Below are 24365 nucleotides of genomic sequence, written 5' to 3'. Positions count from 1 at the left end.
TTTACACAATTTCTGATTTTAAACCTAACCACTGCTAAATGTAAGGCTCAAACAACCTGAAATAAACACACAACACATTTCACAAGGATTATGTCCTTGCTCTTTTTCTGGTTGCATGAAGAGTCCTGAGCTTTTATAAGCCCACTATTCTATTGGATTTGTGGAGAGTTGTACATCTACCATGATCCTTTTGTTGTTAACCATGTTTGACAGGTAAATGTTAATCATTATAATGTCATTATGATGAGAAAGACACGTCAAAAAACCGTTTAGCAGTTGCACTGCAAAAAGAATTTTATTAGGCAGCATTTTCATTTAGCAGAAAAATAGCCATCAGGTGCCATCCAGTGGTATAGTACAACTGCAGTTGAATCTGACACAGTTGATTTGTTTCCTATTGTGAACATGGTACTTCTATTCTGCGAAGAAGTTACAGTGTCAATACAAAGTCTGAAAAAGAGTTGTTTTAAGTACAAAAACTAAAGACAATGTGACAGTTACTGAAATGAAGTCTGAAACACAATCATGATCATTAATGGGTTCGTACTTCTCCGCAACCAAGTTCCCCACAGGTTTTAGCAAACGGTTTAAGCAGACGCATTCCTGAGCATTTCTACCAAAACTCAAACCCATACAAATCACTTAAAATACACAAAAAATAAAATCCAATCAATTTGAAAACAAAAGGACAGTCAGAATGAAAAACCGATGGATGATCTGATCAGAGACATTTAAAACTCAGATGTTCAGTTCAATCGTGTCTTAGTTTGAGGAAAGAAAGTCAAAGGGACTATAAAAGCAACATCTGAATTCACGAAGCTTCCGTGAGCAATATACAAGCTGCAGACGGTTTCACTTGCATACACTTAAACGTGTGACTGGGAACAAGGGTGTTCAGACCTCAGTAGCGGCGACCGAATGCCCCGCCACCCTGCATCCCACTGCCTTGCATCATCTGGTTCTGACGATTCAGAGCTCCAGAGAGGGACTGGGAGGTCCCCGTTGGCATGTAGCCACCACGACTGTGGGTGAGAAAAGACACTAAGTATAAGTATTGCTATAAGGTTTTCGCCATAACTGGAGGGAATAAAAGTTGCACCTGGCTCAAAAGATGAATCCATCTGGCCCCACATTTCCTAAACCTACATTGACTGGTGTGTTATAAAAAATAGTAAATAACGCTATATATTTCAACTTACCCTGCCATTCCTCCCCGTGCCCCAATGTGACTTTGGCCTGGGATGCCACCGTCTCGACCTGTTTGCCATGTTCGGTCCCCATCTATTTTCCGTCCTGAGTCCCAGTCACGGCCCACCCTGAAAGAAACAGCAGACAGTTGACGCAGAGAAGTGCAGAACACACATTGGTCTCCAACTGGTGAGAGGTAAATAAACTTGTCAAAGCCATCTAAATCAAGCTGACCTTGGATTAATAGTACGCTTGTCATAACTTCCTGCAGCGGTCCAGGTGTCACGAGTGTCCCTTCCGTGCCTCTCGGTACGGTCGGAGAAGTGCTGCCGAGAGGGAAGCATGATTAAAAACAAACAATCAAGTACACATTTAAAAAGCCACTAAATTGGAGAAAATGTTGTAAAACAGAGGTGGTCCTACAAGAACCTCAATGCATACATATGGCCATGTCTCTTACCGCACTATCCCGGTCCGCAACCACAGCCCGTGAAGTGTCCCTCCTACAGGAAAGATCTCAGATTATTAAACAAACATCCAGCAATGATCAAAGCATGTGGCATACAACTACAAATTCACCACAAACAAGCAGTTGGCCAGTAATACTACCTTTACATAAGTTTACATATAGGCATCTGTTACAGAATCAGTCGAAAAATATTTGACACCCCTATAAGGCCTACACAACAAGGACAATGATGTCATAAACCTTCATAACAGCTGATGTCAGCTCGCGGCAAATAACCTTAGTCTACTCTGTACCTGTCAATGACGGAATCGTCCTGGTAGCGACTGCGGTCCCTGTGGTCAAAGTCTTGGTAGCGCTCCTGGCGACCGAAGTCTGAGCGCCCCCCATAGCGGTCATCCATAGCCAGCCTCTTGTTGTCCTGCCAGTTGTCTTTCCTACAAGCAGCAGGTCTTTGTCAGTCAGTCGCAATAAAAAATCCTCAAGCCACGCACACCTTTACATGACAGGCATGCATACTGAAGATCTAGAGGCTGAGGTTGTGGTTGTGGCCATATCCATCTAAAAACCTGCCCAGGAACTGCGGTCGCAAATTAGCCAGTTGGCTAAAAACGGCACTTTTACTGAAACGTTGATTAATGTGCACTGTCCCTGTAAAAATAAACTAAAATCTATTTTATAACAGCGACCTGGTAATTCAAACAGGGGGGGGGGGGTACTGATGCTATGGAGAGGGGGAAAGACAGGGATAAAATGTGTACCTGCTGTCCACGTCGGCGTATGGCCTCTTGAGGGGCCGGCGGTCCTGCTCGAAGCGCAGCTGCTCCTGCTGCCTGCGGAGCTCATCCCTCTCCCGCTGGATCCTCTCCTGCTCACGCCGGCGCTCATACTCCACTCGCTGACGCTCGCGCTCCAGGAACTCACGCTCCAAGCGGTCAAAGTTCAGCCGCTCCTTCTCCACCTCCAGGAAGTTTCTCTTACGCAGGAGGCGTTCACGCTCCTCCTTCTCCCGGAACAGGCGGATACGCTCGCGCTCCGTGCGGCTGTCTGCACCACTGCCGCGTTCACTGGAACAAACAAAGGACGAGAGATATTTTTTAGCTGATCCCACTTTGAACGACGAGTCCCTTTTCAAAGCATACTACCAACTGTTATAACAAGCTGGCTTCAGGTGAAATGTCCTGCAACTAGAGCAACTCCTCACCCAGAGTGTCTGCGTCTCTCCACCTCCCTGATGTCCCTCTCCCGCTGTCTCTGTCTCTCTCGCTCACGCTGCTCCTTGATCTGGTCAAACGACAGTATATCCTTCTCTTTGCTTGCAGACTTGCGGTCACGACTCTTGGTGCTCTGGATTGAATAACAGATCATGTAGCGTAACCACTTTTCAAAAAAGTTTGAAGTGAAAGTTCAATAGATGGAGTACAGAGGTCAACATGTGGGTATCTTACCCGGTCTTTGCTTTTGGCTTTCACGCTGACAACAGGCTCTCCCTTAGACTTGTCCATCACCACTGTTCTCTCGTTGCGTTTTCCATCTTTCCCGACCTCCCCTTCAGCCTTTTCATCCTTGTTTGCATCGGACCTGGATAGAGAAAATGTTAAAGGAATAGTTCACCCAAACTACAAAGTGACATATTGGTTTCCTTACCCTGAAAGCAGTCTATGGACAAGGTATGACAGCAATCTATGCTTTGGTTTAGTTTCCCTGGCACGGTTTCCAAATGCTGGAAACAGTACCAGCCACTGCCAGGGAAATGAAACCAAAGCATGGATTGCTGTCATACCTTGTACAGACTACATGACATACAGTACATAATAACTTAATGTGTAATGACGTGTTATCAGCCTTTACTTGGAGTCTGAGGAGGGTATCCCATCGGTGCCAGACTGGTCAGCAGGTTTCTTCCCAGCAGGCTCATTCTTAGCCTGGAACAGCGGTCAAAGTGACAGATTAGAATGGTCAAACCTCACTTCTCTGAATGAAGGCAACCCATTAATTTGAGAAACACTACAGGTTTGCTGTTGTGTGTACAGCAGTGGTCGGTCTCAAAGGCAACTGATATGCACGGTGGTAGATAATGACCCTCACCCTCTCAACAGAGATCATTCTCCCGTGGAGCTCGGTCCTGTGCAGGTGGCTGATGCACTTGGTGGCCTCATCTGTGGAACACATGGTGACAAAGCCGTAGCAGCGAGCACCGGGGCTACGGGCATTAGTCACCACTTTAGCTCCAACAACCTGAGGGATGGAGAATGATAGGACCCTAATTGTTGGGCAGGGAAAGTGTGTGTGTGGGCTCCAAAAGAACAGGCAGTACCATTCCACATCTTCCTCAATTATTCTGACCAAAAATAAAACGTAACAATTTCAAAGATTTTACTGAGTTACAGTTCATAACAAAAATCAGTAAATTTAAATAAATTCATTAGGCCCTAATCTATGGATTTCACATTACTGGGAATACAGACAAGTTGTGACCAACAGATGCTTACAAATGAAAGGAAGGAAGTGGATCAGAAAACAAGTCACTGTGGTGTGCCCATTTGCCTCAGGCAGCACGACATCTCCGCATAGAGTAGATCAGGCTGTTGATTGTGGCATGGAAAGTTGTCCCACTCTTCAATGTGCGAAGTTGCTGGAGATTGATGGGAAACCGGAAGACCAGGTTGATCCAGAGCATCCAAAACATGCTCAATGGGTGACATGCCTGGAGAGTATGCAGGCCATGGAAGAACTGGTACATTTTCAGATTCCAGGAATTGTGTACAGATCCTTGTGACATGGGGCCGTGCATTATTATGCTGAAACATGATGTGATGCCAGCGGATGAATGGCACGACAATGGGCCTCAGGATCTCATAACGGTACCTCTGCATTGAAATTGTCATTGATAAAAAGCAGTTGTGTTCATTGTCCGTAGCTTACTCCTACCCATACCCCACCATGGGGCACTCTGTTCACAACGTAGACATCAACAAACTGCTCGCCCAAACAACGCCATACAGTTGAAACCGTGAAAAGAACTTCTCCAGCATGCCAGTGGCCATCGAAGGTGAGCACTTGCCCACTGAAGTTGGTTACGACACCAAACTGCAGTCAGGTCAAGACCTTGGTGAGGACGACGGGCACGCAGACGAGCTTCCCTGAGACGGTTTCTGATAGTTTGTGCAGAAATTATTCAGCTGTGCTAACCCACAATTTTATCAGCTGTCCGGGTGGCTATTATCAGACAATGTGGAGGTCCTGGGCTGGTATGGTTACACATGGTCTGCCGTTGTTAGGATGGTCGACGTACAGCCAAATTCTCCAAAACGACGTTGAGGCAGCTTATGGTAGAGAAATTAACATTCAATTCTCTGGCAACAGCTCTGGTGGACATTCCTGCAGTCAGCATGCCAATTGCACACTCCCTCAAAACCTGAGACATCTGTGGCATTGTGTTGTGTGACAAAGCTGCACATTTTAGAGTGGCCTTTCAATGTCCCCAGCACAAGGTGCACCTGTGTAATCAGCTTCTTGATATGCCACATCAGGTGGATAAATGTGCACAAAATTGAGAGAAATACATTTCTTTGCACGTAGGGAAACTTTCAGGGGAAAATTATTTCAGCTCATGAAACCAACACTTTACATGTTGCATTCATATTTTTGTTCAGTGTACATTCATGCACCATGCATGCACATACACCAAAAAGGGTGGTATTTCTCCTCAGGATACTGACCTTCCCATACTTGCTGAACAGAGTCTTCAGATCAGTCGCTCTTGTGGTGGAGGAGAGCCCGCTAACCCACAGGTTTCTGCCACTACTAGCTGGAGCATTGCCTGCAGGGGCTTTTGGAACACAGACAAACATGACTCAGGTGGACATTCAAATCAGAGCTGATTCAGCACCTCATTCAGGTGAGAGCACATTACTTGCAATTATCTACAATGGACATCCCAATTACAAAATGATAGAGGGGGACAATATTCACACTTACCCGTATCCTCTTTTGAGTCAGGCTTGCTACCCTTTTCCTCATCAGAACTAAAGGCAAAGAGAACACACAATGAATATTTGGAACTTAGAAGACCTGGGGGAGGGGGTCTCATCCAGATGAATTATACTTACCCTGTGCACACAGGAATTATCCCCAGCATATACAACATCACAGTGATTTGGGTGGGTGTCAATGTCACTAGGTTGCCTTAGATGGTCAAAGAAACTCCCAATAGATGCAGTAAAGAGGTCAATGGAACGTAGACCACGAGGGATAGAAGGATGCCGGAATGGTGCTTATTTGGATTGATTGGGCTGCATTACATTTAGTAGCCGTGCATTTTCAGGTTTAGAAGTGACTGCTAAATGCTAAGTCCTGTTCGTATAAGCTCGTAGCATAGACAGTGATAGCCACTCGTTTAACTGTAATGCAGTTGGAGACGATGACATGAACATTCATTGGGGTTGACATCCATACAAGCATTATACTCCAATTTTAACCTTATAATAGTGTAAAAAACACAAATAGCCTAAAAGTAGAGTAATTTTGCTTGGGGGGGAAATGAGGAGATTTGAGCTCTTTCCCTCACGGCATCTTTCCACCACGCGTTTCCATTGTTTTGGTCAAGTTCCATTGACCTCTTTACCACATCTATACATTCCTTTATGATGGTTAAGAGGTGAGGTATAGGTGGGGAATGACAAAATGAAAACTTGACAAATGCGCAGACCATTTTGCCTCCAAAAGAGCACTAAAACTTGCTAAAAAAGGAGCCAATGCAACAGATAGCCATTGTTCTAGTAGACAGAAAACAACAAACCTCTTTTTCTGATCATCGCCCTCAACAGAAGAGGACTCTTTCACTGCCGTTGATTCTGCAGCGTTCTCTTCAGTCTTGTCTTCCTCCTCACCCTCAGCCTTAGAAACCATTTCAGAATCAACAGCGCTTCCGCCCTGCTCGTTTACACTAACAGCCTGAGTACTTTCAGCGTCAACGGTGTCTTCCGGGACATTTTGCGTGTTCTCAGCGTCTTTAATTTGACGTTCAGTTAGCTTAGCAACGTCCTTGTCGCTAGTCGACAGTTCAGTCTCTACATTGATGGCCTCCTCTGCATTAGTGGTGTCGCACACATCGTCTTCCTCTGCAACATTGACCGTGTCCACGGTGGTGCCTTGATCTTCAGTTGGTGGCTCCTGGCACTCTTCATTTAGTGGCTCAGATAAACAAGACCCGGCTACTTTCTCATTTTCTACGGATTTAACAGGAATAGAATGGCAGAGTTTAATTACTTCTGAAACACAGCAATGGTTAACGTGGAACTGGCAAGGCTGGAAAAGGACGTGGCCCTCCGCTGTCATTGAACTATGTATACACAGATATACACGTAACAAGAGACTGGAAAAACCAAAGAGACTGACCAAGCAGCCTAACTCCTTATTCAAGTCGACCATTTCAGTTCACCTGATCGCAAGGTAGAAAAAGATCTGATCTGAAGAAAGCCACAAGATCACCAGAGGCACAAGGAAGGTCCGTCTTCATGCAAGTGCTGACTTCATGAGTGTCCATAATGTGGTAAGTGACATTGAATTCAGAATTCCATTAGTCTCATGTCCAGTGAGAATATTAGGCTTTTGAATGGTTGGTTTCAAATGGGCCTCAGTCTTCTTTTCTTCTGGCTCTGTGTGGCAACCTAAAAACACTGCATATCACTTGCAACATCTCACTAACTACATCTTTAATTACTGGCTCTGTGCTTCAGATTGTTAACCAGTTCTGTGTTAATAATAGGAGGGTGCCAAAAATTGACAGATTAATGTGAGTATTTAACAATTTTAGTTAACAAGCATCAACACACAGTCAGCAATTATCTTTGGATTTCCAGTCTCTGACCAACCACAGCAATAATTTGTATCTAACGGACTTGCATTCCAAGGTTTACACTGCAAAAAGAAAGTGTGCATTCATATGAACTTCCAACCACTTCTCAAAAAGGTACCTATTTCTTCCTTTGAGTCTTCGGGATCCGGATCCTTCTCTTGAACCTAAAGAAATAAATGGAAAATGTATCTAGTGTAACATTGGTCGGTACCAACCACAAATGGCTTTTTACTGTTACTCAGTGTGTTTTCATTCCAACTACAAACAAATGACCAACTATACCTCTTTAGCTGATGGGCAAGTGAGATCTTCATTATCTTCCATGTCTGCTACTTTAGCCTGTACATCCTAGTTTTAGAAAGAGGAAAAAAAGACTCACACACCAGCATGGTGCAACATGTCAAACAAGTACGGTAATATTGTAAACATCATTAGACATGACTGTTCCACACAACTCTAGCGCATGTGTCTCACCTCTTCAGGTTTGGCTTTGCCCATTGGCTCAGTAAAGCCAGAGATGCCGATGTCGTGTTCATCTTCGTTCAGGACTTCATCCGTGTCATACTCCTCCTCTCCCGGCATACCGTTGTCATTCTCAGCTTCATCAAGCACATTCATATCCAGGATGTCCATGTCCTGCATGTTTTCCATGTCATCCTTGAAGGCATGTGAATTCATCAATAGATTGTTATCCAGGGAGACTAACAGTAGAGCAAAGCGATTACATTAGATTAAACCAGGTGATTCAACGGTTGATACACACCTGCCCATCACCCGAATCTTCCTCCATGGTGCAGTCCTCTGGTTCATCGTTCTCCTGTCTTTTCCCTGCAGAAGAGCAATGTCTCATTTTAAGGCTCTCTGTAATATATTTTATCTTTACTTCAAGATATTATTGCTGACTTAAGACCTTGCTTCCACTCCTTTAACATACCTTTGGAGGTCCGTTTAGCCAGTGCCTTCTTAGGAGTTCCATCGAGAACAACCTCCATCTCATCTGGATTTCCACCCTCTTCTTCAATCGCCTGTGGAGAAATTGATGACATGATGAATGAATGATTATGAATGATTATCATGATTATCTAGCTACCTAGCCAACTATGTTAGATCTGGTTTCAGGAGTTAAGCCAATTTGGCTATCAAACACATAGCTATGTGGTCAGTTATAGGCTACAAGGGTGCTGGCTGGTGGAATTATTGTTACTTAACGTTAGTTAGCTATGTATACATCTTTATTTTACCTTTATTTAACTAGGCAAGTCAGTTAAGAAAAAATGACGGCCTACACCAGCCAACGCTGGGCCAATCGTGCGCAGCACTATGGGCCTCCCAATCACGGTCGGTTAAGATACAGCCTGGATTCGAACCAGGGAGGCTGTAGTGACACCTCTAACACTTAGACCGCTGCGCCATTCGGAAGCCCATCTGACTCGGGAAGCTAGCTGCAGGCCTAGGCAGGGGCCGTGTTTCGCAAACCTCTATTTTTATTTTATTGAATCTTTATATATCTAGGCAGGTCAGTTAATTACAAATTATTATTTACAATGACGGCTTAATTATAATGCCTCCCAGGCCAAACAATCCCATTACCCGGACGACACTGGGGCAATTGTGCGCCGCCCTAACCTCTCAGTAAGTTACCCACCTCCATTCAACGTATTTTATGTATTCCAAAACTAGAACATATGATTCAAATGGTGAACTAACCACCAAGACTTTTGGTAGTTGAATCGGGTGTGTTAGTTCTAGAATACGGAGTAGGGGTACTCGAGGAAAGGGAACCATGTGGCTAACGCAACGCAAGGCCATGGTTAGCTAACGTTCACTTCTCATTTGGAGTGAATATCAAATTTAGCTAATGCTAGTGGTTATAGCTAACTATTGATAATTATATTAACTAATTAAATTATACAGGTTCCGCTTAATTGTGGAATTAACACAAAAGGTCATCTGTTAGCAAAATACCAAGTACATTAGCACAGCTAACGTTATCCATCTACTAGTTAGCATGTCTACCTTTTTCAGCCTCTCAGTCAGCGTACTCTTGATGCCAATGGTGTCCAAATTTCGTCTTTTTAATTCGGCTTTTAAGTCAATGACTCTCAACTCCGACAATTTGCGAATCGCTCCCTCAGGAATCTCAACAGCCCCAGCTTCTCCTGCCGAAGAGTTTTCAGCCATTATTACACTGAGAAAACGCAACAAAAAAGTGTTTGCAATCACCGAATAGCTGCTCTCTTGCGCGAAAACAGGCGGTCTACTGTTACAAAATGGCGTACTTTGAAAAGGACATTCCACTGCGCATGCGTTTTTTGATAACAGTTTGTACCTGAGGGCAGTAGGTGGCAGTGTTCTTCTTCTTCTTCGACGAGGTTTAACGGCGGTTGGCATCCAATAAATGCTGCATTACCGCCACCTACTAGACTGGAATACAACTCCCTTATACTTTACTTGATAAACAAATACCCGACCATCTAACACTACACTCACAAAAAATAACACCACCGTACTCCACTCCACTCATGCCAAGAACCTGAAAGGATGGGACACCACCACTTAACACACCCTGTAACTCTTCTGATGTCAAGTTTCACACACACATACCTCTCTGCAGCTGCCACCACAACCTTTTCTGCGACTTACGTTCCATCCCTGCAATACAGTTGATAACCATCGCTATAAATGCAAAAAATCCAATCTTACTGAAACATATATAACTTATTGGCATATCCCTCTTTACTGGTACATATTTACTACTCACACCACTCCTCTCAGGATCCGTCTGCCTTGACCCATATTCCTCTACTTTCTTCACTGCCTCAGCATATGACAACTTCTGCACTAGTCTAACCTTGGAAACCTCGACCTGCCTCTCTCGCACGGGTAATTTCTGATCCCCAGCCCCATGGGCACCCCTACAATGAACACATACCACTACTTTCCCCATTGATACACATTCCTTTGTCTCATGGCCTTCTGCACACTTCTCACACTTAGGAACCTCCATCCTACACACTGCTGCCACAAGCCTATAAGCTTTACACCTGCAACAACGTAATATATTCGACACAAAAGCTTGTACAGGATATATCCTAACATCACTTAACATCACCTAACATCACCAAAACACTAATATCAGCATGTAAATGATTTACTTACACAGAATATTCAACAGTGTATGAATAGTTGAAAGGTTTATGTGGGATCCTAAACCTTTCAACTATTCATACACTGTTGAATATTCTGTGTAAGTAAATCATTTACATGCTGATATTAGTGTTTTGCACTTAGGAAGACCATAGGAAGACCGAACAATTCCAATTATTCCATTAAATTGCCAAGTAGTGTATTTATTGCCACTTCAATTATTATGAACTAAACATTGAAAAAGCTCAGTTTCCTACATATCAGGTAATTACCAAATGCTTTTATTACTTCCTGCTACTATTCATGAAATTAAATGTCTCCATGAAGTAGGTCCGTGGGGCGACGCACAATTGGCATAGCGTCGTCCGGGTTAGGGAGGGTTTGGCCGGTAGGGATATCCTTGTCTCAGTATGTAAAATGTAATAAAATGTATGCACTCTACTGTAAGTCGCTCTGGATAAGAGCGTCTGCTAAATGACTAAAATGTAAAATGTAAAATGTAATCACTTTGTCGGGCAAAGATTCAACATCAAAACTCAAAAGAACAGACAATGACTCTTCACTTTCACCACTCACGCCACCCTGTCTGCGTCGCACCAAACAACAAGCATCACAAACACCGGGAATCTTCCCCTTCAGTTGGTCAACTTTTACATTTACTGCTACCCCAGTTATCACTCCATTCAATGGCACGCTTTTCTTGAGAGCAAAACAATTCACATTTCCTCGCCTCCATTCGATTAATGCAGAGCGCTTTCTCCCTCTGACCAGCAGAAACACAAACAATTATCACAAGACCACTTCTGGTTACCCTCACCGATTCCACAGCACCCAACTCTGTTTTCACCCACCCTGAAACCACAAATGGATCAGCCAAAAGGCAAGGGTCCACTTTTTCCAAAAACTTCCCTTCTACTATCACAGACTCATCTTTATCCTGACCGATGGCGCAAGCCTCGGGCTCCGAGAACTTCACCACACCTACCACCTCCGATACTTTGACCTCATTCACTTCCATTTCTCCTCCTGTCTTCAGCTCACTCTGCTTACACTTTCTACTATTGTTCTTTTTTCCACCATTTTTAACTGACTCAAGCTCACCCTCTCCCTCCCTCTCTCTCTTAGAACTCCTCTGCCTCTCTTTTTCCCTCCATTCCTCCTCTGTATTCCAAGTATATGTTTCCTTATGATAATACTGCACTTCTCCTGACATACATCTTGTTCTTGCCTTCTCAAGGGACGCCATTTAAACAGCTGTCACAATCTCCATACAATCAGCATGAAACCCTCAGGATGTAGCGCTCAACAGTGCATCCCGCTTATAAAGCAGCTGCTTCGTCTTGATGTTCTTCTTTATCAAAAGCTACCGCAACACTTTTCCATTTCAAACAAGCACGCTCTTCCTACCACCATCCCGGGCAGTGTCCTTGTTAGGAAATGATTTGTTTATATTGTATTAAAGGGAAATTTGAAATTCTGAATGTTCAAAAACACGGTTTAATAAGTTATTTATGTTTAAAAAAATGACTAATATTTCATACCACCATGTGAAAGAAATGTAATAATACCATGCCCAAAATTTAATGGTTCTGCTTTGAACTATAGAAAAGGCACTATGTTTTCATACAATTTTCACAAACACCCATTACAATTTTTTTTTATCTCTGTATCCTTTAACATATAAACAATGCAGGTTATGGGATCAATTTGTTGTAATGCAAGTTCAAATGAAAATCAAATCCAATTTTATTGGTCACAGACACATATTTAGCAGATGTTATTGCGGGTGTACTGTAGCGAAATGCTTGTGTTCCTCATCCCAATAGTGCAGTAGTATTTAACAATTCACAAATCTAAAATAATGGAATTAAGAAGGATGAGCAATGTCGGAGTGGCATTGACTAAAATACAGTAGAACAATAAGTTGCACAATACGTTAATGTGTAGGTCTGTAGACAAAACAGAATGGGTCGCACGCTTACGTTCCACAAATTGACAGGACTAACATGAATGGAAGTTTTACATGTTACTGAACCAATATGTGAGGTCCTCTACTTGACCATGAGGAGCAGGGAAGCCAAGGTTCGTGGAGATTTAGTTTGGATACCAGTGGTTTGCCCACAATGACCGTTTGCTTTTCTTGGACCTCCTCATCCAAGTTCGCATACCGATGCTGAAGGTACACAGTGAATGTCAGCTCCTTCTGTAATGAGAACAAGCTAAGACAGATGCGTCAGATAGTCACATAGCTCATATAAACCACAGGCCTACACAGAGAAGGGATTCATAATCACTTCAGCAAGGTTCCTACAGGGTAGCTGGGCTCTCCCATATCCAATATATTGTTTTTATTTTTAACTCTGCATCGTTGGGAAAGAGCTCGTGAGTACGTATTTCACGGTAAAGTCTACACCTGTTGTATTTGGTGCATGTATAAAATAAAATGTTATTTGATTTTGACAAATCTGGTAACAATGATATCCGATTTGGATTTCCAATACTAACACTGGTCCCACTGTCATGTGGAACCGCCGAGAGTCAGTGTGTAATTTGAACCCTCACCTTGAGTCTCTGTACGCCCTTCAGGCGGGTGTAGAGGCCTGGAAGCTCTGTGGGCAGAAGGATGTCCATTGGCAGTAAACTCCCTACATCTAGGAGGCTCTCCTGATTACCCATCTTCAGATCCATATCCAAACCCTGCCATCATAAAGAACACAATAGGAAACAGGAACGAGTATGATTACATGTCTACAGGACAGAAACATATTACTGTGCAATGTTTAATAGGGTCACCAAGCCAGATTGTGCTGCAGTGGAAGACTATTGAACATATTAAGATGTTTTGACAATGGAGCAGCTAACCTCAGCGAAGTCTGTGAGATTGGCAAAGCAGGACACAATGTCCTTGGTCTTCTCCAATATTCTGGTGTAGATGATCATGATGTTGGAGAACTCTGCTGCGAAGCCCAGCTGCACCTTCACGCCACAGTCAAACTGCAGGTTACGGCTCTCTGGAAGAACTGGACAGAGACAGGCAATGCTTATTGAAGCCGTTATGCAGTGCTTACTTAGCTCTACCTGAACTCATATCAGCTCCAAGAGTGAATGCCTTGGCATTAGCTCAGAGGGATAATGTTATCTTGATTTACACAGATGACCCAGCTTCAAAATCCATTTGGTCACTCCACTACTGTACCTTGATTGAAACATGCATGGTGAATAAGCCAAAGGTCTCACCATGTGCTATGGCCCACTGCAGGTTACGTGCTGAGGTGGTCTCTGACCAGCAAGAGCTCTGGATGTGGTCAGTGAGTGCACTAGCTCAGACAGATTACTGCTTAACTCTAGAGCCTGCCGCACTCGCGTGATCTCACACAGACCCATGTCTGTACAGATACATGAACCAAACAGAGAAACTACATTAACAGACATTTTTAAAGATTGGTGTTCATGATATGTCACAATACTTTGAAATATGTATTTTTGTCTAGCGTATATTGAATGTAATCAGTAATAGTGATACCTTTGGCCACCCTGTCCAGCATAACTGTGACCTTATCGTCCTCCATGACTCTCTGTTTGAGGAAACTGTTTGAAGATTCCATGAGACACATCGTCTTTGTTCACCTCAAAGGCCTTTGCATCCACACACCGAGGCATAATCAGAGATTAATATAACACATTCTGTGATACTTGTATTTGAGTGAAGGAGGTACTTCTAGGCGGCAGAGAAGAAACTCATGTGGCAATACCAAACACTAAGTTTGAAGTCACTTTCAGTTGCCCTGGCTGTGGAGGGATGCCGTCGTTCAAGTTTCTCACAAGTCCTCAACTGGCAGCTTCATTAAATAGTACCCACAAAACAGAAGTCTCAAAGTCAACAGTGAAGAGGCAACTCCATGATGCTGGCCTTCTAGGCAGAGTTGCAAAGAAAAAGCCATATCTCAGACTGGCCAATAAAAAGAAAATATTAAGATGGGAAAAAGAACACAGACACTGAACAGAGGAACTCTGCCTAGAAGGCCAGCATCCCGGAGTCACCTCTTCACTGTTGACGTTGAGACTGGTGTTTTGCGGGTACTATTTAATGAAGCTGCCAGTTGAGGACTTGTGAGGCGTCTGTTTCTCAAACTAGACACTCTAATGTACTTGTCCTCTTGCCCAGTTGTGCACCGAGGCCTCCCACTCCTCTTTCTATTCTGGTTAGAGCCAGTTTGCGCTGTTCTGTGAAGGGAGTAGTACACCGCGTTGTACGAGATCTTCAGTTTCTTGGCAATTTCTCACATGGAATAGCCTTCATTCCTCAGAACAAGAATAGACTGACGAGTTTCAGAAGAAAGTTCTTGTTTCTGGCCATTTTGAGCCTGTAAACGAACCCATAATGCTGATACTCAACTAGTTTAAAGAAGGACAGTTTTATTGCTTCTTTAATTATGACAACAGTTTTCAACTGTGCTAACATAATTGCAAAATGGTTTTCTAATGATCAATTAGCCTTTTAAAATGATAAACTTGGATTAGCTAACAGGAGTGATGGTTGCTGATAATGGGCCTCTGTACGCCTATGTTGATATTCCATTAAATATCAGCCATTTCCAGCTAAAATAGTAATTTATAACATTAACAATGTCTACACTGTATTTCTGATCAATTTGATTATTTATTTTATTGGACACATTTTTTTGCTTTGCTTTCAAAAACAAGGACATTTCTATGTGACCCCAAACTTTTGAACAGTAGTGTATATGGGCCTAATCATAGAATTACATATAGAATCCCTATTAATTTAATAGGATCTCTGTGGGCCTAATAGTAAAGATTTGTCATTTAACTTTAAAAGTATTATCCTACCTTTTAATGTGGCATAAACACAACCAGTCATGACGTTTTCATTTGACTCTCAAACAATTACTTCAAAAGGCTCATGTAGACTACCTGCGCATGTTACTCAGGGACAGCTGAACGACAGGGGGTGCGGGAATATTACATTTTTCTGCTTATAATTTCCGACATTTGGTAGTTTATTTGTTAGTCAACTTGTCTATAATTAGGTACATGTAGCTTCTCTTTTTTTATTACTTGATGCTCGTCCAGAATATTAAATAAAGCCTTGCTCATCAGAATGATGTCATAATTTGATAGAATGCATCATCAACAATCTAGTTGACATCGGTAAAGTTTTTTCTTTCATTTCTGCTTCTCTCATCGAGCGTTGACGTATGGGGACCAGGGAGATTTCCAAATCACATCAGTTTGACTGGTTTAAAGAAAATGAAAAGCTGTGAAAACGATCCAACACCTTTCTGGTAGTATTTCAGTTCGTCTTGGATGCATATTTTATGTGGTTGAAAATGAAATACTGTCATCTTTTATATAGCTGGATGAAATTGCACATTTAGACTACACAACAGTCCCTATGTGCGCAATCGCATTCTCTCAAGATGTTGAAATAAATAAATAATATTTCTCCACTCATGTTCCTGAGACAAAATGTACATTTGGTCTATCATTTTACTGTGAGGAACACTTAATTCTGCAGGAGTTAACATTATAATAGGCTACATGTGAGGCCTACAGTCAGTGTCCAGACTTCAGTTACTATTAGGCTACAGTGCCATTTGATAAACACCAAAAAGGGTTTATGAATCAGTGATTGTAACCTGAATTGATGTGTACACTGCTGTCCGCACGCGTCTCGGTCTCGGGCCACTCATCTCTGACTTGGCAAAATGTCAGTGTTATAGTTGAACCACACCGCATTTTGGCAGATGTCCCGAGTTCATGCCAGATATGGGCCGAATCAGGAGAAAGTGGTACTGGCTAAGCAAGCAGTCATGTAGAACGTGGAACAAACTCCCTCACGACGCCAGGTCAGCGGAGTCAATCACCACCTTCCGGAGACACCTGAAACCCCACCTCTTTAAGGAATACCTAGGATAGGATAAAGTAATCCTTCTAACCCCCCCCCCCCCCCTTAAAAGAGTTAGATGCACTATTGTAAAGTGGCTGTTCCACTGGATATCATAAGGTGAATGCACCAATTTGTAAGTCGCTCTGGATAAGAGCGTCTGCTAAATGACTTAAATGTAAATGTAAAAATGTACATTACATTATTATGTTCTAATATCATAGTTTATCATGGAGTTAACTGAGCTGGAGCCAGCTGACCGGACCAGGCGGACATGTGCACACTGGGAGAAGATTAAGCTCTCTCCATGTTTGAACCTGCAGATGCAGTGTCCATGGTAGGTTGGGGTTAAAGGGCAAAGGACCAGCTCTGGACTGCTTCCACCCAGAACCTATTATCTCACTCACTGCCCAGTGGCATGGAAGCATCTTCTTCATGTTTTGTGTGTTGCATGTCTAAAATGCTTTCCTCAAATCAACAGCACTTCTCACTGTATGTGGGAACTGGGTATATAATGACTGCAATATGCAATGGACTGACCTCTTCTTTGCCTCTGAACCACTGGAAGCCAATAGCAGTAGGACCACTGGCCTTACAGACCAGCACCACCTGCCTCCCTCTGTAGCATGCTGGGCCTTGGGCTGCATTGTTATCTGGATCAGCTCCATCACTAAACAAATGCACACATAAACACACACACACTCACGTACAAACACACGCATGCACGCACACACCAGGTAAGATGACTGAGAGGATGCCTGTAGTGTTGATGTTTTGCCAAAATGGAGCTGGACTATATGTCACATATTTCAGAGAGAGAGTCAGGAATTTGTTGAGGTTTAGGCTATTTGTGGCAGTGAGGTACTGGACAGCGTCATGGTGCTCCTTTGTCTTCAAGCAGTGCAGCAGGAAGCCCAGGGTGAAGGAGCGCTCAGACAGTCTCTCCAGGAGAAAGCGGCCGGGGCTGCGTGTTAGGCTGAGAATCTGGAGCGAACAGCTGATCATCTCATTCTCACTGTCAATCAATGGTGGCAAACCCCTGTCAGGTCAGGAGAAACACTCATTCTCTCCATGGGGCTTTATGCCATCTTTCAGACTTCCACAGCTTCACAACATCACAAATTAAAAGTTACAGATTGACTGTTATCATTGGGTAAAGATGACAAAGATTCTTCTGTGAAGAATATAAGGTATGGATTTACATATCAACATCAAATCTGTATTGATTATGAGTCAATGTTTTTAACATTGAGTGTTTAATTTCAAAGTCTCACCTGCAGCGGAATCGAGATTGCTCAGTGATAACATTGGCAAGTTGTCGCCATCCACATTTGGCTTTGTCCAGCATGTCAGCTAACCTGTTCCGAGCTCCTTCACTTAACGTCCCAATGCTTAGATTCCAGTCACCTATCTCTAATCTGTCTTTAAACAATACTGTTGTTTGGAGGGAAAATAACAATTGTAAATAATGGTTATTGATCCTAGTTTTCACAGTTCTCAAATTAAAACATAATTTTAAGCGGTAACTCGACTGCAACAGTGGTCATTCAGAGTCAAGGGTGCCAGTCACACCTTGAGTGGCTGTGATGGCAGAACAATACAGAAGACACATTGTCACAACTTTCACTTGCTGATGCTTAGTGATTGGTATGCAAGCATGCAAAAATAACGTATGATTGGATTTTACATAGCCTAGCTAAAAGCTATAACATGTATACAAAAAAAAAGAAGCTGATCTACCTCCTAAAAATTAACACATTAGATTATAACAACAAATAAATATCTGCCAACTGCTGTAGCCTATTTATCCGAATTTACCAAAAAACTGAAAGCGCATCCATTTACTTGCGTTCTATTCAGATGCATACGGAATAACCTGAGATTAATTTCTTTGTCCACGTAAACTACTATGTTTATCTCAAAGCATACAAACCCCTGCTTCTTTACCGATTCCGATGATGTTTTCGATTAGATAAGTTGTTCAATCATTTACAGTGGAAGAACAGACAGACCGAACGCTCTACTAGTTCAGAAATCTCTAAATCTCAATCTCTATTTCAGAAGTAGCCTACAGTAATTTGCCTTTGCCAATCTCGTCTGTGTGAATAATATTCTCCCAATTAGGTTAACAATGCGTCACTCCTCATTTCACATCGTTTCCTCTTTTTGTGTCATCCCTTGTATTTTCATGAAAGCAACCATGTTCCCCCTTAGGTTTAGCCTACTTTCACCTTCTCTATCTATGCACACCAACACTCAGCTTCAGTGGGAAATATACAGTATATCTAAGAATGCATTTAGACAGATAGCCCCTTTCATGATCTTTTTCAATAATTGGGTCTTTTGACCAATCAGATCAGCTCTGGAAAAGAGCTGTTGAGAAAAGATCTGATGTGATTGACCAATTAGTGGAAAAAATATCACAATTGGGCTCCATTGTGAACTCAGCCAGAGAAGCTTGGAATGATCAAACTAAACCACATGTTGCAGATTAATCAAAATCAAAATGTCAAAAATAATAAAAACAGAAACAGTCATTGAATTTAGAATGATGTTTATTCACCATTGATAGACAAACTCTTGCATGAAATAAATAGACCTCAACGGGTATTTATTTAGGTGTTCACTCTGACAAATGACAAGAATAAATAAGGCCTTCATTTTTCTGAAAGTATCTAGCACCGCCATGCATCGATCACAGAGTATTCCAGATGCCATCTGCAAGATGTGAATCAAAACTCCTACTCTCACATAATATGTGAAAATTGAATGTGTGATATTTTTCAAAGAAGCTTATAGATGGTAACATTTGAGATAAGAAATCAAAAGGCAAAAGTTAAGATTAATAAAAAATCCAGGTCTTTCTTTTTGACTTTACTTACAACAAGTCCAAGTTCTCAAGGTGATTGGTGATTCCTTTTCAGCAGAAAGATGACATACAGACTGACAGTATTGAGTTGGTCAGGTTACAGCTATGCTGTAGTGTCTGGTGTACACAGAACACAGATCTGCAGAGAGCAGCTGATCACTGAGGGGCTCTCTCTCACTGGCTCTGGGTCCTACAGCTTCTTCCCTTTGTGTAACCTGTTAAAGCGCAACATGTGCTCCTTCCTCAGGACCTTCCAGTACTCATGGCTATCTGGCTCCAGCTCATGGACATTCTTAGGGGGACCCAGCTGCAACCGGAACAGCCTGGGAGGCAAGAGAGGTAGCAGCTTGGTGTCACTTAAATTGATCATATGAAATGATTTGTAATTATTAATTAATAACATTATATGTTTAAAACAAAAGCTGCTATTCATGGACATGAAGTTGAGCATTAATAAAATATCGCAGAAAAACATAACTGATCTCCAGCTATCTTCTCAAGGTAGTACCATATTTGAGCACTTACCACTCTGGGTACTCCTCGGCAGGTTTCAGTGCAGGGTCGTCTCCTTGCTTAAAAATGTTGACTCCAACAGCGTGAGAGGTGAGCTTCACAGGGTCCTTACACACCTCCGGTCCCTTCAGCACATCTTTCACCATGCCCTTGCCCTTCCCTTTGGCAGCTGGGAGAGAGAAAGTAAGTTGAGATGAAAACAGGTTATGACTCATTCAATACTTTAGCACGGCTTTCACTGGTCTTATTACAAAACATGGAACAATGCGTTAGAGAACATGAACAAGATTGGACTTCTGCTTTGTCTCTGCTTTGTTCTAGCCATCTCTCCCCAGTGTTTTTGATAAACATATGAAATTGTTTCCATGTATAGATTTTGAAAAAAGTCTTACAAACAGTTACATTTATTAACTGATTAATTGATCTGTAAATGCAATAGCATATATTTAACATCATTGGCTCAAGATATTGTCCTGAATGAGATGTGGCAAGGAAACACTCGGATGAAATTCTAAAGATCCAGTGCCTTGAGATAAACTTCACAATTAGAGATAATATGCAAAAGCAAGTCAGATGCTGTGATTCAGTGGGTGGGTGTGAAATAATTATTTTGATTGCACATGCATGAAGTTATGTCAGGAACTGTGGTACATAGCAAGTAGCTAGCTACCTCACTATATTGATGCTATAATTATTCATACTGTAATCAAAGAAATAACATTGCTCATCATGTCTGTAATTTACCTGTTCCTGGGTTCATCACCCAGTTATCTTTTCTAATGGTAACTAGCTAGCTAGAGACATTTTCTTGTAAACATATTATCCACCGTACCATTTTATTGTGGGGGAGAATGATTTTTACAGACGCCATTTACTTACCAACTTTCTTTGCATATCCACACGTCGGAATTCTATACAACAGGTTACTCATACAAAATCTCACAGGTGTATTGGTCGCAAAGCATTTAATTCTCATTGTAGAGCAGAATAATCCGTAACCTGCCATCCTTTCTTGCGGTAAGGGATAACACAAATGGCCACCATGCATGTCTTTGACATTCATAATCGCCACTTCCGGGTAACTTCTTCTCCTAAGGAAAACCGAGCGTATCAGCCGTCGCTGAATTTCTATTGCACGTTACTGCCACCTGCTTGGAGGAATGCATGCGATCACTGTGCCTCTATGCGACAGCAAAGTACCAATCATTAAACTCATCTGCATGAAATCGAGAGAGGAAGATATCCACAACAACAGGTTGACACAGAAATCTGGTGTAGGTGGTTGATCAATACTGGACTGTGACTGTATCAGATATGGATGGAAAGGTAGCGGGGTTAGTAGTTAAGGAGGACGGATGGAGTGTAGTGATGGAGTGGAAAAAAGTAGAGGTATAGTAAGAGTAAAGGTTAAGAAGAAGAGGAAGCCTGAGGAGCCTTTGCAGGTCTTGACAGAGGAGAGTAGTGATGATGAGGGAGGTTCGGTTCACAGTGTTGTACTGAGAGAAGTGGAGTTCAAGGTGTTGGTGAAATTTAAGGATCAAGGTGGACTTACGGATGTGAGTCCTATCGCGTTGACTAGGGATTTGGAGAGTAAAGTAGAAGAGTTTGTGTCTGCTAAAGTTTTTCGTGATGGAAGTTTGGTGGTGGTGCGTTTCAATGCTAAACAGTATGAGTTGGCGCTCAAACTCAAGCAGGTATGTAAACGTGTGGTTGATAGTAGCATGCCGGATCAAACTGGACGGAAGTGGGTGAAGGGCATTATTACATGAGAAAGGAAGAAGGTGGATAGCTTGTCAGTGATACTAAACTTTGAGGATCTGGTATTGCCAGGAAAAGTTAGGATTGGGTATATGAGTTACTATGTGCGAGCATATGTTCCGAAACCATTGCATTGCTATAACTGTCAAAGGTTTGGGCGTGTAGCTCTGGTGTGTTAAGGCAAAAGGAGATGTGCGAAGTGTGGGGGAGAACATGCATTGGGGAGATGGGGTCCAGTTAAAGTGCTGTAACTGTAGGGGTGCCCATAGTGTAGCATATGGGGATTGTTCAGTGATGAAAATACAGGTGGGAAGTGCAGCAGGTGAGGAGTGAGCTTAACATCTCGTATGCAGAAGCAGTGAAGGTAGTTCACACAGAAACAATCGGGGCACCTAGAAGAGCAGGTATTCCAGGGCAGATTGGGATGTAGGTTGGGCGTGATGGAGGGAGCAGAATGGGGGAGGATACAAGACTGGTAGGAGACATGAGGAAGGTTGTTTCATTTGTGACAGCAGCAATCAATTGCACCAAAAAATGACAATCAAGGACTAAGATAAAGATCATAGTGGAGCAGGCAGTGAGGTATCTTGGGATCACAGTAACTTCATGGGAAAATGTACAGGGTGACCTCAATAAGATTGATAATCAGTCCAGCCAGGAATCATGTATTGGTTAATTTGCATTATGGTGTTAATCATTCAATGGAATGCCAGAAGTTTGATGGCTAATGGGCAAGAGTTCAACCAGTTTCTTGAGGAGTTACCAGCCAAACCTGATGTGATATGTTTCCAGGAGACATGGCTAAAACCTACTAGAGGTTTTGTAAAACAAGGTTATGTTGCAGTCCGTAGAGATAAGGTGGCAGGGGGAGGATGAGGGTGTGCTACCTTTATAAAGTGAGGGATCCCTAATAGGTGTGTGGGAGAGGGAGTGGAACAGGAGTATGTAGTGGTGGAGGTGTGGTTGGGAGGGGGGAATATGGTAATAGTGAACTTTTACAACCCGTGTAAGAGACTGGAGTTGCGGGTCCTTGGGAATGTAGAAGGTCAAGATAGGAGATGGGTAATGTGGTGTGGGTATTTTTAATACTCATAGTACGCTCTTGGGAGGGTTAGGTAAATGGACAAGTGTTGGAGGAACTACTGGATGAGAAAGGGCTTGTGAGTCTTAATGACGGCTGGGGAACAGGATTGACCCAGTAACAGGAAATGAATCTGCTCTGGATCTTACTTTGATCTCAAGTTCAATGGCAGGCAGATGTAGTTGGGAGGTTTTGGAAGAATCTGCAGTGGGTAGTGATCACTATCCTATCATATGTACTGTAGGATTGAGGGAGGAAGAATCAGTAGGAAATGAATTGAGGAGATGGATATTTGGGAAAGCGGAGTGGGCTCAGTTCCAGGAGTTGAGTGAACAGGAGTTGTCTCAGGTAGATCTTAATTCAGATATAGAAACAGTCGATGCAATAGTAGGGGCCGCAAGGCAGGTGATTCCTATTGGTACAGAGGGGAGAAAGAGTAACGCAGTCCAATAGTGGAGTGATGAGTGTAGAGAAACAGTGGAGAGTAGGAAAAGGGCTTTCAGAATGTTGAAAACATACCATAATTACAGCTAAGAGGGAGTATTGGAGGACATCCGGGGGGTCCTGGATCAGAGAGAGATGGTGGGGGATACATTGAATGGCCCTTTTACGTTGGCCGAGATGAAGAGAGCATTAGCTAAAGCTGGGATAACATCTCCTGGGAAGGATGAGATGTGTTACATCATGATGGCTCATCTCAGTGACACTGCAATGGGGAAAGTATTGGGCCTTTACAATAAGGTGTGGCAGGAAGGGAACTGCCTGGAAGTTGGAAGCAGGCGATAGTGGTGCCAATACGGAAACCTGGAAAAGACACTACTAGTCCTTCAAGCTATAGGCCAATAGCGTTGATATCTCATGTATGTAAAATTATGGAAAGGATGATAACGGAAAGACTGATGTACTTTCTGAAGAGTAGAGGACTGTCACCAGATCAAAGTGGGTTCAGGAAAGGCAGGGGGAACGATGGAACCTGTATTGTGCCTCGAGTCAATCATACTTAAGGGACAGGCAAATAAAGAGGTGGTGGTAGCCATTTTCTTTGATGTAGAGATGGCTCGTGATATGATGTGGAAGGAAGGCCTACTTATCAAGCTGGATAACATGGGGGTTGGACAAAGGGTTTTTATCTGGATACATTTCATTTTTGGGCGATCAATACGAGTGAGGGTGGGGAGCTCTGTCAGAAAGCTATGAGGTAGATAATGGTACCCACCAGGGAAGTGTCATTAATAACAGCTGGTGCGCGATGTCTAACATTAAAGTCTCAAGGTATTGCTCACCTGAGGTGGAGTACCTTATGATGAGCTGTAGACCACACTATCTACCAAGAGAGTTCTCATCTATATTATTCGTAGCCGTCTATTTACCACCACAAACCGATGTTGACACTAAGACCGCACTCAACCAGCTGTATAAGGCCATAAGCAAACATGAAAATGCTCACCCAGAAGCTGCAAACCATTACAGACTACAAAGGGAAGTACAGCCGGGAGCTGCCCAGTGACACGAGCCTACCAGACAAGCTAAACTACTTCTATGCTCGCTTCGAGGCAAGTAACACTTAAACATGCA

The 24365-nt window shown here is 42.8% G+C and overlaps 2 protein-coding genes and 1 pseudogene across 3 annotated transcripts; all 3 read right to left on the bottom strand.

Annotated features, from left to right (window-relative positions):
* Positions 1-263: 263 nt before the first annotated feature.
* Positions 264-9807, bottom strand: LOC139539666 (scaffold attachment factor B2-like). 2 transcript variants are annotated; one of them, XM_071342832.1, is made up of 19 exons: positions 9531-9807; positions 8449-8539; positions 8278-8342; positions 7989-8171; positions 7797-7862; positions 7633-7678; positions 6456-6885; positions 5636-5682; positions 5377-5486; positions 3743-3892; positions 3506-3579; positions 3103-3235; positions 2859-3001; positions 2416-2721; positions 1951-2091; positions 1649-1691; positions 1423-1514; positions 1200-1316; positions 264-1022 (listed from the first exon to the last, which is right to left on the bottom strand). In XM_071342832.1, exons 1-19 carry the CDS (start codon positions 9693-9695, stop codon positions 902-904), a joined length of 2523 nt encoding a protein of 840 aa, XP_071198933.1. In that variant the 5' UTR covers positions 9696-9807; the 3' UTR covers positions 264-901. The 2 variants fall into 2 exon arrangements, with proteins under 2 accessions (XP_071198933.1, XP_071198934.1); XM_071342833.1 differs by lacking the exon at positions 1951-2091.
* A 2630-nt stretch (positions 9808-12437) lies between these two features.
* LOC139539294 (uncharacterized) lies at positions 12438-18435 on the bottom strand (annotated as a pseudogene).
* Positions 18436-19106: 671 nt separating this feature from the next.
* LOC139539654 (large ribosomal subunit protein mL54-like) lies at positions 19107-21165 on the bottom strand. The gene is made up of 3 exons (XM_071342801.1): positions 20831-21165; positions 19964-20120; positions 19107-19761 (listed from the first exon to the last, which is right to left on the bottom strand). The coding sequence occupies exons 1-3, from the start codon at positions 21012-21014 to the stop codon at positions 19629-19631; spliced, it is 474 nt and encodes a 157-aa protein (XP_071198902.1). The 5' UTR covers positions 21015-21165; the 3' UTR covers positions 19107-19628.
* Positions 21166-24365: the final 3200 nt, after the last annotated feature.

Source organism: Salvelinus alpinus, chromosome 15 (genome assembly GCF_045679555.1).
Source record: "Salvelinus alpinus chromosome 15, SLU_Salpinus.1, whole genome shotgun sequence".
Taxonomy (NCBI): Eukaryota; Metazoa; Chordata; class Actinopteri; order Salmoniformes; family Salmonidae; genus Salvelinus; species Salvelinus alpinus.
Note: the sequence above shows the minus strand (reverse complement) of the source record. Positions and strands in the feature narration are given on the sequence as shown.